The following is a 16,818-nucleotide window of genomic DNA, read 5'->3' on the forward strand; positions in this document are numbered from 1 at the left end:
GTATAAAGTGTACCCACTGGAAAGGCACACTCTCTTCAAGCCATACAACCTAAAATCTAGTGGACGTGACAGGTCCCTTATGCTATAGGCCAGTGACTGATCTCAACCTCCACTCCCCATCACAGGGCAGAGCGCTTCATCAAGGTCAAATGTTGAATGTTAACCTAGATGGATTAAGGGTCGTGTAGGGAGTGCCCTATAGGCACCTTGCAGTGACTCTGACTTCTTTGCTCTGACCAAGGCCAAGGCCCTGATCTCTTTGCTCTGTTCCTATCCTGACCTCTACAACTCAGGGAACACGAAGTCTTGAGGTTTACCAGGTGTCCCCAGCCCTGGTGGCCAAGCGGATGGTGGATCCTCATTTTGCAAATGTGACTAAGGAGAACCATGTGCTCTACTGGAGCCCCCCGCACACAGGCAGGAGTCCGCAGCAGCTACGGACGGCTCTCAGTGAAGTCGCAGGGAGGAGAGGGCCTGGCAGGGGGCTCCAGCTCATTAGCACTGCCTCAGAGGGTACAGGAGACCAAAGTAGCAGCAGTGTCTTTAGACTGATTGTTAACTTTCTCCACTTTCACCCTTCTGCGCCTGCTCCTGTGGGTTTTACAGCTGAGTCACGGCTAGTTTTCGGAAGCCTTCCCTGAGAGCACAAAAGCACCAGAGTCTGACTGCAGCGGCAGCCAGGCCATCAGGGGTCCACACTGTCAGACACCAAGCCTGAGCTCAGCTCAGAAGAGCCCATCACAGCTGTGTGCCACCTGTCTGATGGGAGAAGTCCTGAGAGACACCCAGACCAGGAGCCATTATGTCTAGCCTGAGATGATGATGATGTTATTTAGTCGTTCAGTCCTGTCTGACTCTTTGTGACCCCATGGACTATACCCTGCCAGGCTCCTCTGTCCATGGGATTTCCCAGGCAAGAATACTAGAGTGGGTTGCCATTTCCTCCTCCAGGGGATCTTCCCGACCCAGGAATGCAACCCTTGTCTCCTGCATTGGCAGGAAGATTCTTTCTTTCACCAACCCACCTGGGAAGATTCCCTAGTCTGAGACACAAGGCCGCATACCTGGAACCTTCTTCCCTATACCAACCCTTGGTTCTAGGCTGCCTGCTCAAAATCTACTTGAATGCACAGGAGGAAGGTGGAGACAGCAGCATGCATTGCAGACATAACAGAAAGCTAACAGAATGCTCTTTTCCTGTGACCCTAAGCCTGCAACTCCACATCACACCCCAGCTCAGGCAGTGCTCTTGTGAGTCTGAACTCCTTCCACCAATTCTGGATCCCACAGGTTCAAGGTGGTACCCAACACAGCCTTTCTCCCCAGTCTGAGTCACTGGACAAGTTTCATCCCCTGAAGAAATGGCCTGCTCGAGCCCCAGGGAAGGATAGCAGTACCTGGCCCCTGCACCCAAGCTCCTCAAGTCCCCTCCGCAGGGAGGTGTCCTGTTGTCACAGTGCTGCTCGGGGCCCCTCCGCTCTGCACTGAAAGTTACTCCTCAGTAAACTACCTGACTCCACAGCAGAATTCATTGCCCGGAGTATGACAGAAACCTTCTGTAAGGGCACCATCATGCCCTAAAAGCTATGGGGGCTCAGAGATACCGATCGTTTGGAACCATCTGTCCGTCAGGATGATGATCAACACAAGTAGGAGGCAGAAGAGAGACCTTGTCTGAACTCTGCAGTTCAAACTTAGAGAATTAACTCAGCACTTATCATTCATTCAATAAATACCTGCTGAAACACCAGGACCAGGCACTGTGCTACATACTGGGAACAGAGTGGTGAAGAACTGGACAGCCAAGGTAGACGTGAGGAGAACTTGGCTGGGCCCAGAAGGCCATGTTCCACAGGGAAGAACCCAACCCTGTTTTGAATGTTGCCTCAGAAACGTTATTTGGAAGCAGAGCAGCAGCAGGAACAAATTGCTGAAGATGCCGCTCTCACCCCAGGCTCAATTGGCCTGCAGACAGCAGGGAGCCTGCAAGTTCTCTAGCAAAGGGAACATGCTATTCACTAGTGAGCAGCCGGGACAGAAACCAAGGAGGGTGAACAGGTTAACCTCAAGGACTTCTAAGGAAAGTGGGCGGGAACAGGACATGTCCTTTGGCACCCTCAGACTGAGCATCTGGTCAGCCCACTGGGCTTCTGCACAAGGCATTCGTTAGGAGCCCTTATTTCCAGGTCCCCTGAAGTAGGTTCTCAGTCACCCCACTTCCTGCTGAGTAATGCTGCGTGCAAAAGAGTCACTGGGGGAAGGCAGGGAGACAAACACATCAGGTGCACAGCTGACGGGCTGAGACACAGGGTGAAGAGGGAGTCAGAACCATCTGCCTCGCGCCCTGGCCCTGGGGACCTCTGCAAAGGAGACCTCATGGCCAAGCAGCCCTGGAGTTGTACACACAGACAACCCACTGTGAGTGTTCTTGCTCAAGAGTTTGGGCTCTGCCCACAGGAGCCAGGTGGGAGAGAAAGCCCAGGAGGCTTGGGGTCAAAGAAACCCAGGTTCAAATTCTGGTAGCTGTGTCGCTCTTGGCATTCCACAAGCTCTGTGAGCGTTTCTTCCTCATCTTTCAGATGGGGACAATAATAGTACGCACTTTACAGGACTGTGAAAGCATTCAAGCCATGTGACACACTTCACATAGGAAACAGTCGCTAAATGGTGATTAGTCACTCTCTCTCATCCCAGGACATTAAGGATCAGGGCCTTAACAGCCCTCCTGTTCCATTACAGGACTTAAGACACTGCAAGTAGGACATGTCACTGGGGTCACCTGTAACGTTCATCTTGCCCTCATGGGCAGGAAGGCTTCCTTCCCAGCCTGAGTTGAGGCCTCAAGGGTAGGCACAGTCTGGAAGGGCGGTGCCTCAAAGAGCACCACACCCCAACCAATGCTGGCCTTGCAGGCACAATGCTCAAAAACAGATTCCACCCCAGGGTCTTCCTGCAGGTCCCCCAGGCCAATGAAACCCACAAGGCAGAAGGACTCCAGCCCCTAGAGACAGGTCTCCATGGGAGAATCCAATGAAATGTTGCCTCAATGCCAAAAAATTCCTTAGGGGAGAAAATGGAGCCCCTGGGCAGAGCAGCTGTATGCTGTATGCGGTATACAGTCCCATCTATTTCCCCTCAATAGTCAAGGGCATTTTTAAGGGAAACAATTTTATCACTGGTGTACCTTCAGTGCCTAACACAGTGCCTGGCACACAGCCAATGCTCAGTATATGTTGAATGAATTTAGCCAAGATTTCTCCCGCAAGAGCCCTGCTACCTCCAACCTTACCCCCTACACACTGCTCAGAACCTGAGAGTTGTAGAAAATGGTCAGATGTGAGCCAACAGCCACATGGGGCAATATATCACCCAGCAGAGCCCAAGGAAGAAGCCTGCACCACGTGCTCCTCACAGAAACAGCAAGGTACCAGGCTGTCTGCAAGGACGACTCCTCGACTGTCCAGAGCTGCTGAAACGCCTCCTCCCTCCCTGGAGAAACCAAGCTGGCTGCTCTTCAGATGGGAAGGCAGTGTAGGCACTGGAATGTGGGCTGCATGTTCCCGCATCGCTGGCAAGGGTGCAGCTGGCTGGTGGGAGGGCTGCGTCCCACTCCAGGAGGCAGTACCCTCTGTGGGCTTTCCAAGAAGGCCCAGGACTCAGGCAAAGAAGAGAGATGGCCATCACCTCAGCTCCCAAGTCCAAGGATAACATGGGGATCAGGGATGGGTGGGTGTGTCCTCAGCCCTCGGAAAGGAAGGCATACCCACACTAACCCTGCCCAGGGCCATTTAAATCGTACCACTGGGATAACCTTCTGGGTTACCCCACGGATGCTAGGCCCACAGAGTATAGGATCTCTCTGATGCAGAAAATCACATAATATTTATAAGTAAAGTGCTTGAGATTTGGGGAAGTAAATCCATCTCCACTGTAGAGACAAAGAGCTACGAGCACAGGCCTTTCAGGTGGGTTGCTGGGGAAGCCGAGGAAATTGTGGCTGGACACAAGCTTTTTTTTTTTTTCCAGCCTGATTTCAGAATGACTTTCAGGCCAACCTCTCCAAGCCCCAAGTTGGCCTCTCCTGCATTTCTACGTGCTATAATGCATTCCAGAAGGGCCCCTGTAGCTAAGAGAAGCCAGAGCCAAGGAAGGGCCACACCCAACGTGAGACCAGGGAAGGACGGTGCCCTGGTCAGACACTGGTCAGCTCCTGTGCAGGGGGCTCTTCAGTCTTCTGCTCAGAGTCAGCAGTGAGGGTGGAGACAAGGTCAGATTCACATGCCCCCCTCACCCCCCGGCCGGCTTCAGGGTACCAATGTGAAACAAACTACCATGGCCTCAAAGCCGAGATATCCAGGCATGGGACACGAAACAGTGACACCATACTTCCCAGCCCAGAGAAAATCCTGAATCAGCTAAACACTAGTAGTTCAAGAAATTCTACCTTAACCCAGAGGTAGTTACTTAAGGTAAAGCTCTTCCTCACCTGAGAGAGAAAAAAAAAAACAAAAAACAGCCTCTACCCCCCCACTTCCCGAATCAAAAGGGATTTACCAAAACAACTGGGCACTGAAATGCCAACAGACACAACAGTCCTAGGCTCTGCAAAGCATTCTAAAAAAAGACCTGCGCCAAACAGGGTGGAGGCCAGAGGAACCTTGCCGCCCGGTTCTGGAGCGGGGGTGGCTGGTGGGGACAGCGGGCTCCGTGAATCCCACTGTCAGCACCAATGGTAAATGGCTGCCCCGACCTTCGCTTTCCATCATTTAAAGTATCTGCTGCCAAGATGCTCCTTATTAAGGTGTAATGCACATAAAGCAAAATACTTAAGATTTTTATGTATAGTTACAGTTATTTCTTAAGTTCACATTTCTTCCTGAATGCTCCAGGATTTGCGTCTGGCCAACCCACCCCCTTGAACCATGAGAGGGAAATTAATGGGCAGTAGGAAGGTCTGAGCAGAAGCAGTTAGAGGGGCTGCCAAGAAGCCCCTTCAATCTGTCCCCATCGAATCCTTCCAGGATGACAAGGGACCCTAAGGGGAATGGCTCCCCCTTCATCCACTTGGTCACCCTTAACACAAAGAAAAAAAGAAAGAAAAAAGGCCTCCATAGCCGAGAGTTACTCCACCCGGCTCACCATGCCTACCCCCTTTTCCAGGATCAATGCTCTCAGCCTCATGTGAAGCCAATTCCAATACCCTAGGATTACCCAGCCTCACTTATTGCTAAAATTCTAACCTCGCCATGATTTGGGGACCACCCATCCTTTACACAGAGCTCCCTAGTTTTAAAAGCCACTGGGAAATAGAATCTGGACATCCAGTCATCAGCCCCTAAAGTCCCCTCCCCCGCCTAAAAGTGTTTTGCTTCATCATCTCCAAGGCAGGCCTGGGCACTAGGGGTTTCGCTGGATCTTTTCTGCATAAGGCTATCACCTTGGGGACCCTTCTCAGGGCCACTTCAGGTACAGACTAACAACTCCAGGGAATTTATCAGGGTAAGTGCGGAAGCGGTGCCTGCCTTTACGAGCCACCATCTGTCCTACCACACTCACAGCCAGCATTTCCATCTTTTGCAAAACAGCTCCATGTTGTATGGGGGGGCGGTGGGGGATGCAAAGGGGAAGAGAACAACTGTTGCTGTGGATATCTTTGCTCCACACCCCATGCGCCCCCTCCCCCCGCTGGCTCATCTTCCGGCACTCACCCGAGTGTGTGCTGCTCTGGGCTGAGGAGTCTGAGTCCTGGGTGCTCCAGGGTCGGTCCCAGCCTGTGAGGCTCAGGGACTGCAGGCCAAGGCACAAGTCATTTGCATCTGGGAGGCCACGGGAAGAATCTTGCGCAGAGGTGGGGAAAAGCATCCTGCTTGTGACTGTTTCTTCTGAGTCCTGGAAGTCTGCTTTGGACAGGAAAACAGCAGAAGCCCAGAGTTAAGGGCTGCTTCCCCAGGATTATCAACAATAAATAATATTAAGAATAGTTTCCTCAGGCTCGAAGACTAGACATCCAAGCTGGCCGGATGCTGCAGCCGCTGCCTCTGCACTTTTGGGGGTGTTAAAGCAGGAGCGGCTGCCATACAGCCCCCTCCCCACACACACACACCCCTATCCCGTCTGCATTACAGACTGGGCCAGCATGTGATCAGGCTGCTGATGCTCCCCGCTGCCAGTGACATCAGCCGGCTGAGCCGTGCAATGGAGAGCGGCATCACCCCTCAGAGAGCGGGGAGGAGCAGGGGACGGCAGGGAGGGGACTTGCCTCCCAGGGAAGAGACAGCACAACAGCCACTGGGAACAGTCCGGGTGCGGTGCTGGTAAGTCCGGCTGCGAGGCAGCGCCCTCCGGTCTCCAGCAATGGTGGCCAAGCGGCCCGAGGCACGACTGAAGTCCTCTCTGCTGACAGCGGAGCCAAAGCAGCAGGCTGCCTGCTCGGCCAGCTCTGCCCTCCTGCCCCTCCCTCCCCTCCCTCTGCTCTCCGCCCCCAAACCCAAAAACACTCTAGTCCTGGACTCTCTCCAGCTGCTTGCTCAAGCCCTGGTTTTGCAGCCCGATGCAAAGCTTCACAATTCTGCTAGCAAAAATCTGTGTGCTCCAAGTGGCCCCTGAGCCCTACCCTGACACAGCAGTGTTTACTGCCAGGGGTGGGACAGGCTTCAGAAAACACAGCTCGCTCGAACCCTGGGGAACGACACCTGGTGCTCCAGGCTTGTCAGCAGCAACTGGCTACCAAGAAAGGGGTCAGTTTCGGCAAGGGGCGGGGGAGTCACTGGGCCACCCAAATGCCAGAGTAAGACCTGTCCTGACAAGGACGTGCTCAGTCGCTCAGTCCTGTCCGACTCTTTGGGACCCCATGGACTGTAGCCTGCCAGGCTCCTCTGTCCATGGGGATTTCCCAGGCAAGAATTCTGGAGTGGGTTGCCATGCCCTCCTCCAGGGGATCTTCCCAACCCAGGGATTGAACCCAGGTCTCCCGCATTGCAGGCAAATTCTTTACCATCTGAGCCACCAGGGAAGCCCCCTGACTAGGATACTTACTCCCTGTTCCCAAGTTCCCTCACTCCAAAAGGGTGGGCATCAATCTCATAGCAGGACCAGCTCCCCCTCCTGCAACTGCAGGCACAGGCGAGGAAACACTCCCCTCACAGAGTCTGATCAGACCCAAACAGCAGAAGCGATCTTGGAGGTAGTATGTGCCTTGTCAGAAGACCCAGGTTTAGGAGCTCACAGCCCCTGGCCCTGCTCCTCCAGAGCACAACGGCCACGGGAGGGGTCCTGGTACCTCTGGCTACCCACCTCTGGCTACCCAGACCCTCTCTCCAGGCAGGGGAGCTGCTTGGAACCACAGCCCTGTTCCCATGACCAGTCACAGCCCCAGCACCAAGTCCAGCTTTGCCCAGAACCTCTGGGACCTCTGCCACTTCCTATCTGCCAACGTACTCTCCTGTATCCATCCGTCTCTTCCAACATGACCTCCAGTCACAAGGCCTCGTCCTTAGAAAGGAGGGTACAGTGAGGGTCCCGGCCACATGGCAGGAAGGCTGCTTGCACTGAGACCAGGGACCCTGCTCGCTCTGCCATGCTACAGCAAGAAGGAACCGGACACAGGAAGCATGCCCACCTGGGACCACCCGGGACAGGGTACAAGGTGGGCAGAGTGGGAGCTACTGCTGTTAGCCACAGGAACGGCTGGCCAGAGCCTCCAGAGTGTCCCCTTCTGTCCACAGGCGCTCAGGCACAGCTGAGAAGGGGAGAACGGCCAGTCTGTGGGAGGGACTCCTCCCCTCGGAGGGTTTTTTTTTTTTAAAGAGCTTTGCTGCTGTGTCATCCATCCATGTTATTCCTGTCTGGCTGTAGATACTCTGCCTGCTCCAAGCCTGTGTCTGTCAAAACCTCTTCACCACTGCACAGTCAGAGCAAGAACCCACCCATGCTGGTGCTGCCCCCACCCCAGACCACTCCCCCACCAGCTTCTCTGTCCACCCTTCCCCCAAGCTTAGTACATACTTTAAAAATAACCCATATGTAATAGTTATAAAAACATAATGCTTCCTTTAAAAACATCCAAATATAAGTACCCATTCCCCCTTACAAACTCTCTGTATGGTCCCTTCCACCACACTGTGAGCACACCCACATCTAGAAGCAATCATTTTTCCCATCCCCGGCCAAAATCAGGGCCTTTGTGTTCACGGGGACTCCATGCCGCACGCAGAGAGAATCTAGATACCAACTATGCTCTTGCTACCCAAAGTCTAGCATGGCCGACCAACAAAATCAGTATCACCAGAATCATGTTATACAGCCTCTCAGCCCCCACCTAAGACTTCTGGAATTGGAATTGATCTACATCTTAATAAGATTCCCAGTTGACATTAATTCACTTAAAAGTTTGAGTAGCACTGGTCTATACAATTACCCTCTTTTCGACCCCATGGACTGCAGCACGCCAGGCCTTCCTGTCCACCACCAACTCCCAGAATTTACTCAAACTCATGTCCATTGCGTTGGTGATGCCATCCAACCATCTCATCCTCTATCGTCCCCTTCTCCCGCCTTCAATCTTTCCCAGCATCAGGGTCTTTTCAAATGTGACCATTAAAGGTCACTTAGGAACAAATGGCTGCAAGCCATCCAGGAGCTTGGAGGTCTAAGTAGAGCATGCCTCTCCCTCTACTACCAGCACTCCCACTGACGCATCACCTTTACCTTTACCCAGACCTTCTCCATCCCACTGTTTCTTTCAGATTAAGGCTTGCACTACCATTGTAGTATTCCTTCACTAGTTCCTCCGATTAACAGAAGACACACCTGTTAAACCTTTAGTGTGGTAGGCTAGGAAAAATTAAGTGGGATTTATAAGTTTTATAGATCTTGCTTTACTCACAAGATCTGCCACTGCGTGATCTCAGTCAAGTTACTAAAGCTTTCTGAGCATCTTTCACCTGTAAAGTGGCAAAAGCAGCTCTCTCTCAGGTGTTTTGTTGAGGATCACACTGTTTGGCACAGTGTCTGGCGCAAAGTATTGTATTGGTATTTTGGTTTCAGTAGGTGACCATATAATTTATCATCCAAACCAAGGCACTTCTGAGAGAGAAAGGGGGCAAATATTAATAACCCTACCAATGCAGCAAGTTCAAACTGTCCTAGGTGGACTGGCAGGCATGATTCAGTCTTACCTGTGGCCATTTGTGTTCAGAAACATTTTACCCCAAAAGCCTCTTTTCTAATGATCCTAGCTCTCCAAATTTACCCACTCTGCTCCCTACCCCTTCTGTATTGACAGAAAGTCTGAGAAGTAAACTGTCAACATGGGCAAATGCTCAGTAAGCTGAAAGGGCTGAAATTGAAACACTGATTTTACTGAGGAAAGCCTGTCTTTGCTTCTCGAACTCATATCTGATGCTGGGCAGGAACTTGACCCCTTTTATTGGAGGATATTCTTTATAATCTTTAGCCAAGCACACATCAGACACTCTGAAGATACTAGAAGCTTGGAACCAGCACGTGATGAGGTGAGACTACTTCTAAGGCAATCTGTTTGAACAAAGACTCTCAGCTTAAACACTTTCTATATCAACCCGAACCCTGCCAAGTTTCCATATCAATACCTATGCAACATTTCTGATTAAGTTTCTTGATTTGGTTCAGAATTTTAAAATGATCTCCCTTTGAAAATGTTACCTTCTTAATAATTGCCCAAATTTCTTAGCAACTGAAAAACTCCAACTGACCCAAAGTCCAAAGTCTGTCACAGTCTAGAACAGAATGACCGCTGAGAGGATCAAAATGCAGAGGTGACCCAAGGGCTCTGATTCTAGGGCTCAGAGTTGTATGCATGCAGGCATGCACAGTCTTATCTAACTCTCTGCGACCCCATGGACTGTAGCCCACCAGGCTCCTCTGTTCATGGAATTCTCCAGGCAAGAACACTGGGGTGGGTTGCCATTTCCTCCTCCAGGGGATCTTCCTGACAGAGGGGTCAAACCTCGGTCTCCTCGCATTGGCGGACAGGTTCTTTACCACTGAACCACCTGGAAAGCCCTCAAGACGAGTACAGCCTCACCTCTAATCTTTTCCATCCTCAGTCTAAGAACCTGTCTGTCCGCTGATGGCTCCTCTGTCAACAAGACTTGGCATGACATTGCTCATGGTCCTCTACAACTATCATTCTTGAGCATCTGGCAACTAAGGAGGTGAAACAAGGAGAGAAGAGTCACTTCAGGCCTCCATTTATGAAACCATTAGGCAGGTTCCATAGTGTAAAGGTCCATGGTGCTTGCAAGTAGTCAGCTGAGGCCCCCAAGAAACACAAGGTGGCTTTGCAGAGCAGATGCTGCATTAGCTGATCCTAGGGGAAAGGGGATCTAGTTCAGAGGAGTTAACAGGAGAGAAGATAAGCAAGGTTTGTTTGGGCCAACCAAGCCAGGAAGAACTGAGGCAGGAAAATGAAACTGATGCTCAAGAGTGTAGTGAACTGTCTCTTTACACTGCTAAACAATAATTAATGTGGCAAAGGGCTCAGGATGAACCAGAGATCAGAGCTAGGGAAGTGGTCAAGGACATATGAAATTAAAGGGAGGAAGAGGGCAGAAAAGCCGATGGATAAGGAGGGAAGAAAAGGGGTTGGGGGCAGAGAAGTATGTTAAATGACTTAACAGACTACAAAGCTGCATCTACATCATGACTATAACTATGTGAAAATGTTGTTTGTTGATAGATGTTGGTAAGGGAACACAGAAAAACACAGCTTAATGTGTGAGGGTAGCAAGCCACTCATGGATTTATCTTCCTTTAGTCATTGCACAAACAGTATCACAAAAGTGGTGTTCTCCTTTCTTTTTCCTCTTTAGCCTTTTGACAAGCACACTATTACAGTCTATACAGCAATCATACTTGAACTCTTTTACAAAATCTCAGCTTCTCCTCCAAATCCAGTCCCTGGGAACAGGAGAGAGGGATGCTGCGTCACTGGTCCCCACTAGATTTCTTCTGAATAACTGACTTTACAGTAAGCTGAGGCTACTTAAATCAATGCTTTATGTTCTTAAAAGTTTTTTTAAAGCTCATAAAGTGGCATTTCTAAGAATGCATTTCTAAAAAGACCATTTGAAAGACTATCTCCCAACCCTGCCACTTCTGCCAAATCAGGAAAACAGAAACGATTCTGTAAATACGTTTTGGTAACCTGAAGTGAAAGAGCCACCATGCAAGAAGTCAGACACCTGTCAATATCATGTCAACCACTGTTGCACTGGGGCCCTTGACCACTCACGCCAGGAAGCCTGCATGTTCCCCTAAAGCAGTGCTTCTCAGACTTTCAAGGGCATAGGGGTGACTCGGCAATCAACAACACTGACTGCCTCAGTAGGTGGGGTTGGGCCCTGGAATCTGTGTTCTTAACCTACTCCCAAGTGATGCCTGCACTACTCACGTGCTGCACACACTTTGAGCAGTCCGAGTTTCAAGTGGTCTTCCTACCTAGTCTCTGTCTTCTGGGTAATCCACCCCATTCTTACTCAACACCCCCCTCACAGTGCTCACTCTCCCCAGCAGGTGGCCCGGCCAGTGTCCTGCTGCCTCGCACATCAAGCTGGTCCTCAGGCTGCAGCTTACTCACCAACCTTTCCTTACACTTGTCATCAAACTGTAAAGGCTAAACTCGAGTCAATCACAACTCCAAGAGACAATGTACTGTTAACCTGAGCGTTAATTACAGTAGTTCAGAAGAGAAGAGAATGCATGATGCATAGATGCTCAAGGAAACCTTCCTTATAGTTTCAGCTACACTTTAAGTCACACGACAGGTTAAGGTATGAGAGACACCAGGTTTACTTTGTACTTCCGACCACAAAAGTATGATCATTGGCTTATTTTAGCCTTGACCACACTAATAATCTTCAAATGAATTCTGCAATTTATTTCAAAACGATTTCTATAATGTTTCTGGAAATAAATACTAACAATGTTTAAATTTTTAAATGGCATACACCATGTTCACAAAGTGGAAAATTCAATACTATTAAAAAGCTAATTCCTACCAAATTGATCCAGGTATTCAATGAAACCCCAATAATATACATGCCTTCAGGTTATTCAGGGGGAAGGGCTTTTTAAACAAATGGTGCTTGAACAACCAAATATCGCTGGGGGGTAGGGAATGAACCTTGACCTCCAACTCACACCACATGTAAACATTAGTATGAATCAGAGAGACCTGAAAGTTTTAACTTTTTAAAACTTCTCTAAGGAAACAGCCTATCTTTGTGAGCTTGGGTGGGGGGATGCAGAGCAAGGTTTCCTACGGAGGACATAGAAAGCAATGATCGGAGAAAGTTTTGATACACAGGACTTACCAAATGTCTGCTCATCAAGACACAATTAAGAAAATAATTATGCAAATTACAAAACGGTCGAAAATATCTTTAACCATATCTAACAAATGGCTAGTATCTAGAGTATATAAGAAATCTTAACAACTCAAAAGTTAAAGAAAGAAATTTTTTAAAAAGCACACTTAAAAAAAGAGCACAGAATCCTCAAAAGGCATTTCACACACAGATATACAACTGGACAATAAGCATTTGAAAAACTGCTCAACATTGTTAGTCAAAGAAATGCAAATTTAACCACAATGAGATACTACATATTCACCAGATGGCTAAAATTAAAAAAGACTGCTCCACAGTTTGCCAACATTTGGTGTTGCCGATCAGAACTTCCATACATTACTGTATGACAGTTGAATCGCTTTTAGAAAAGCTCTGCTGACTTTTTATACGATTAGACATATACAATTCTGTGACCCAGCAATTCTACTCCAATGTATTCAACTAAAAAGAATGAAAGAGTATGTCTACAAGGAGACCTGCACATGAACGGTGACAGAAGCTTTATGCATGATCACCAAAACCTGGAAAGAGTTCAAGTGACCACTAACAGGAGAATATGATTCATGGGGTCGCAAAGAGTCGGACACGACTGAGCGACTGAACTGAACTGATACACATATATGCTAGAGTATTTCTCAGCAATAAAAAGGAATAGACTACTGATGCATGCAGCAACAGCCTTCCCAGGTGGTTCAGTGGTAAAGAACCCACCTGCCAATACAGGAGATGCGGGTTCAATCTATGCGTTGGGAAGATGCCCTGAAGGAGGAGATGGAACCCACTCCAGTATTCTCATCTGGAAAATCCCATGGACAGAGGAGCCTGGTGGGCTACAGTCAATGGGGTCGCAAAGAGTCAGAAGAAACTGCAACTAAAACAAGATGCAACAAGAGAGATGAATCTCACTACACTGAGTGAAATAAACCTTATGTAAAAGTACCTACGTATATGATTCCACTTCTTTTAAATTCTAGAAGAAGCAAAGCTAATAAACAGTGAAACAAGGTGGTTGCCTCCAAGGGATAGAGGTGGGCACCAACTGGGAAATGGGATGAGGAAACTTTCTGAGGTGATGGCAATGTACATTTTGTGGGGAGTTTCATCCACACATTTGTCAGAATGCACCTAATGACACACATTCTTCTGCAATCCTTGTGCATTTTACTGTTTATTAATTTTACCTCCAAGAACCTCTAAACAAATACCAAACATTAGAGTCAAGATGCATACTCAAGTATTAGAAGTAAATTATACCCATGTCTCCAATTCACTTTGAAATGCATCATAAAAGGAGATGGACTGATAAATGGTTGTGTGAGTGCACATGTCATCAGTCATGTCTGACTCTTTGCGACCCCATGAACTGTAGCCAACCAGGGTCCTCATCCGTGGGCTTCTCCAGGCAAAAATACTGGAGTAGTTTGCCATTTCCTCCTCTAGGAGATCCTCCCAACCCAAGGATCAAATCAGTGTCTCTTTCATCTCCTGCACTGGCAAACAGGCTCTTTACCACTACTGCCACCTGGGCTACAATAAATGGTTAGAGGGATACGTAAGAATACTTGATAAATGATTAGGGGGATATATAAACAGACGTGTCATAAAGCAAATATGATAAAATGTTCATTGTAGGATCTAGGTGATAAGTGTCACGGGTGCTCACTTTACAATTTATTCATCTTTTCCGTATGCATGAAAATGTTCACAATAAAATAGTGGTGGAGGGGGATGAAGTTACTTTTTCTGACAAAAAGCAAATCTGAATGAAGTAATTGGTTTGATGACAAGAAGCAACTTCATTAAATCAAATTTTACAGTTGACATTTTCCATAAGCAGAACAAGTTAAAATCTATAGACCCAAGGTTTTGACAAAACATAACAACATAATTAAAGCAAGCTGATAAAATAAAAAGCATTTTAAGGGAATTCCCTAGCAGTCCAATGGTTAGGACTCCATGCGTTCACTGCTGAGGGCCTAGGTTCAATCTCTGGTTCAGGAATTAAGATTCATAAGCTGCACATTGCAGCCAAAAAAAATTTTTTTTTTTGTTTTAAAATACTGTATTTGTAAAGCTGTATTTTAAATTTAACAATATTTTAATCTTCTGAATCCTTTAGGTAATCTGAGTTAAACAGGGTCTCTAAGTGAAAAAATAACAATAGTCATTTGTTGGAGACAACAATCTCCATTAAGCATTTTTTGGTATACCTTCCCCAAACTGAGAAATTCAATGACCAATGTCTCAAGTAACAAATCTTTTCACAAGTTAGAGGGTTTCCAATTCCTTCTTTTCAATAAATATGAAGGAATGAATGGAACTGTCGGCAAGTAAATGACTAAAAATAGATGACTGATTTTTTGCATACAAGTTCAAACAATTCAAACAATTGAGTGGCACTGCTCTAACAATGCCTTCATGTCCCATCTACTTATTTATGTGAACAAGTTTACTCAATAGGGCACAGATCTATAAAAACAGAAAAGAGGAATGCATTTGGCGTTGAAATCCTGAGTCATTCTGGCAATAACTGAGTCATCCAAAATTACATGAGTTATAAAGATGCCTCATTTATCTCATTAAGAAGAATTTCCAATAAATAATTACTTATCAAAAATTTTAACCTTTAGATTGTCTTAATCAATTGTCCTAGCAATCAATGGCCACAGCAATCCAAAACACTTATAAGCCTTTCAGTCACAGGAAATAATTTAAAATTTCAATTTATGTACTGCTTTTGTTGCAGAGAAGTATAACATGTGATCAACAGCAGACTGAAATGTAAAACATTTCATTAGTATAAAATTCTGTGGGAGAAGTAGACTAGAAATACAAATAAAGGAGAAAAGGAATAATGAGAAATTCTCTACAATTAAAGAGCTAATTTACAGGTTTCTAAACATAATAAGTATAAAAACCTCTACAATTTTGATTCCATTAGATATCTTTTTCCAATGAAAATATAGATACAAAGTTAAACGTGCCAGGTGTACATTGTATTTTTTAAACTTTTTTATTTAAACATTTTAACCATTTTGAAGTGTATTATTTAGAGGCATTAAGTACATTCACATTTTTATGCACCTATTACCACTAAACATTGCCAGAACTTTTTCATATCAAACAAAACTCTGTACCCATCAAACACTAACCCCCCACTAACCCTTCCCGAGTGCCTGGTAACCATCTTCTGTCTCTAAACTCAACTATTCCAGGTATCTCCAAGAAGTGGAGTCATGTAGTATTTGTCCTTATGTCTGGTTTATTTCACTTAGCAGAATATCATCAGAGTTTATCCATATTGCAGCATGTATCAAAATTTCCTTCCCTTTTAAGGAGGACTAGTTTTCCATTGGATGTATATACCACATTTTGTTTATCCATTCGTCTGTCCATGGACATCTGGGTTACTTTCTTCCACATTTGGCTACTGTGAACAGTGCTGCTATGAATATCAGTGTACAAACAAACATGTGTTTCCATCCTTGAGTTCACTTCTTTTACATATATATACTTAGAAGTGGAACTGCTGGATCATATGGTAAATCCTATGTTTTTTTTTTTTTTATAGGAACCACCATACTATTTACCACAACAGCTATATATACCATTTTGCATTCTGCAAAAGCAGAAGTGTTTCTATTTCTCTACATCCTTGCCAACACTTACTATTTTCTGGTTTGGCTTTTTTTTTTTTTTTGGTGGGGGGAGCAGATAATGACCACTGGAGTGGGTGGTGAGAACTGGATCTCACTGAGGGATACACTGTTTTTTAAATTGGATACGTACAAGCAAGTGTTCAAAGACTGCTGCTGCCTAGTGCATGACTCCCCAAAGATGATGCTTTTAAAACTCCGCCACACCCCAGGCTTTTGTTGAACTGTTTTTCTTCCTATACCATCCAAGTGGTCCTAACGGCAAATGTCATCTTTCTTGCTGGTTTCTGCATCACTCATTACAGTATGGTCCACAGGCAGCCATCTGAGCCAACCTGGGTTATAGTAACCCCTCCATGTGACTACAGAAGCCACTCCTAGTACGGGCACAGCTCAAGACAACCTGAGACTCCTTCCCTAAGGTTTTTCTAACTGGGTACTGGAGAGACAGAAGAATTTCCTGACCTCATGATGCCAAAGTATGTGAATGGAGCCCCTTCCTCAGGTAACACAAAACTGTGCAGAGGGTGAAAATGAAACTCACTCTGAGCGAGAGGCAGCAAAGGAACAGAATCGTGACAAAACGTCTTCCTATTCTGTGAGCTTTGTATCAATAGCACCCCCCCCAACACATCCCACATCCTGCTAAAGTTAATTCTAATTAGGTGTCTGATTATTTGCAAATTAAGACTGTTCTATGTAATTCAAGCCCCTCAACAAGGACTGACCAAACAAGTAATTGCTACAGGCAGGTTGAGAATCTCTGGACAAAA

At 46.8% G+C, this 16,818-nt stretch overlaps 1 protein-coding gene and 1 long non-coding RNA gene across 13 annotated transcripts in view; one reads left to right on the forward strand and one right to left on the reverse strand.

The window, feature by feature from the left end:
• Positions 1-16,818, reverse strand: part of CPEB1 (cytoplasmic polyadenylation element binding protein 1) — a 110,277-nt gene that overhangs the window by 19,274 nt on the left and 74,185 nt on the right. For 6 of the 12 annotated variants that reach the window (XM_061394018.1, XM_061394017.1, XM_061394015.1 and 3 more), the window contains exon 3: positions 5,709-5,900. The exons of 1 other annotated variant lie outside the window; for it this stretch is intronic. In XM_061394018.1, coding sequence (XP_061250002.1) covers positions 5,709-5,900 — 192 coding nt within the window. The remainder of the gene's footprint in view (positions 1-5,708; positions 5,901-16,818) is intronic. 5 more of the 12 variants (XM_061394023.1, XM_061394024.1, XM_061394016.1 and 2 more) reach the window with 1 other exon arrangement.
• On the forward strand, positions 5,894-13,328 carry LOC133233919 (uncharacterized). Its single transcript, XR_009731918.1, has 2 exons — positions 5,894-6,314; positions 11,551-13,328. It is a non-coding gene; the product is annotated as an uncharacterized LOC133233919 (long non-coding RNA).

Source organism: Bos javanicus, chromosome 21 (genome assembly GCF_032452875.1).
Source record: "Bos javanicus breed banteng chromosome 21, ARS-OSU_banteng_1.0, whole genome shotgun sequence".
NCBI lineage: Eukaryota > Metazoa > Chordata > Mammalia > Artiodactyla > Bovidae > Bos > Bos javanicus.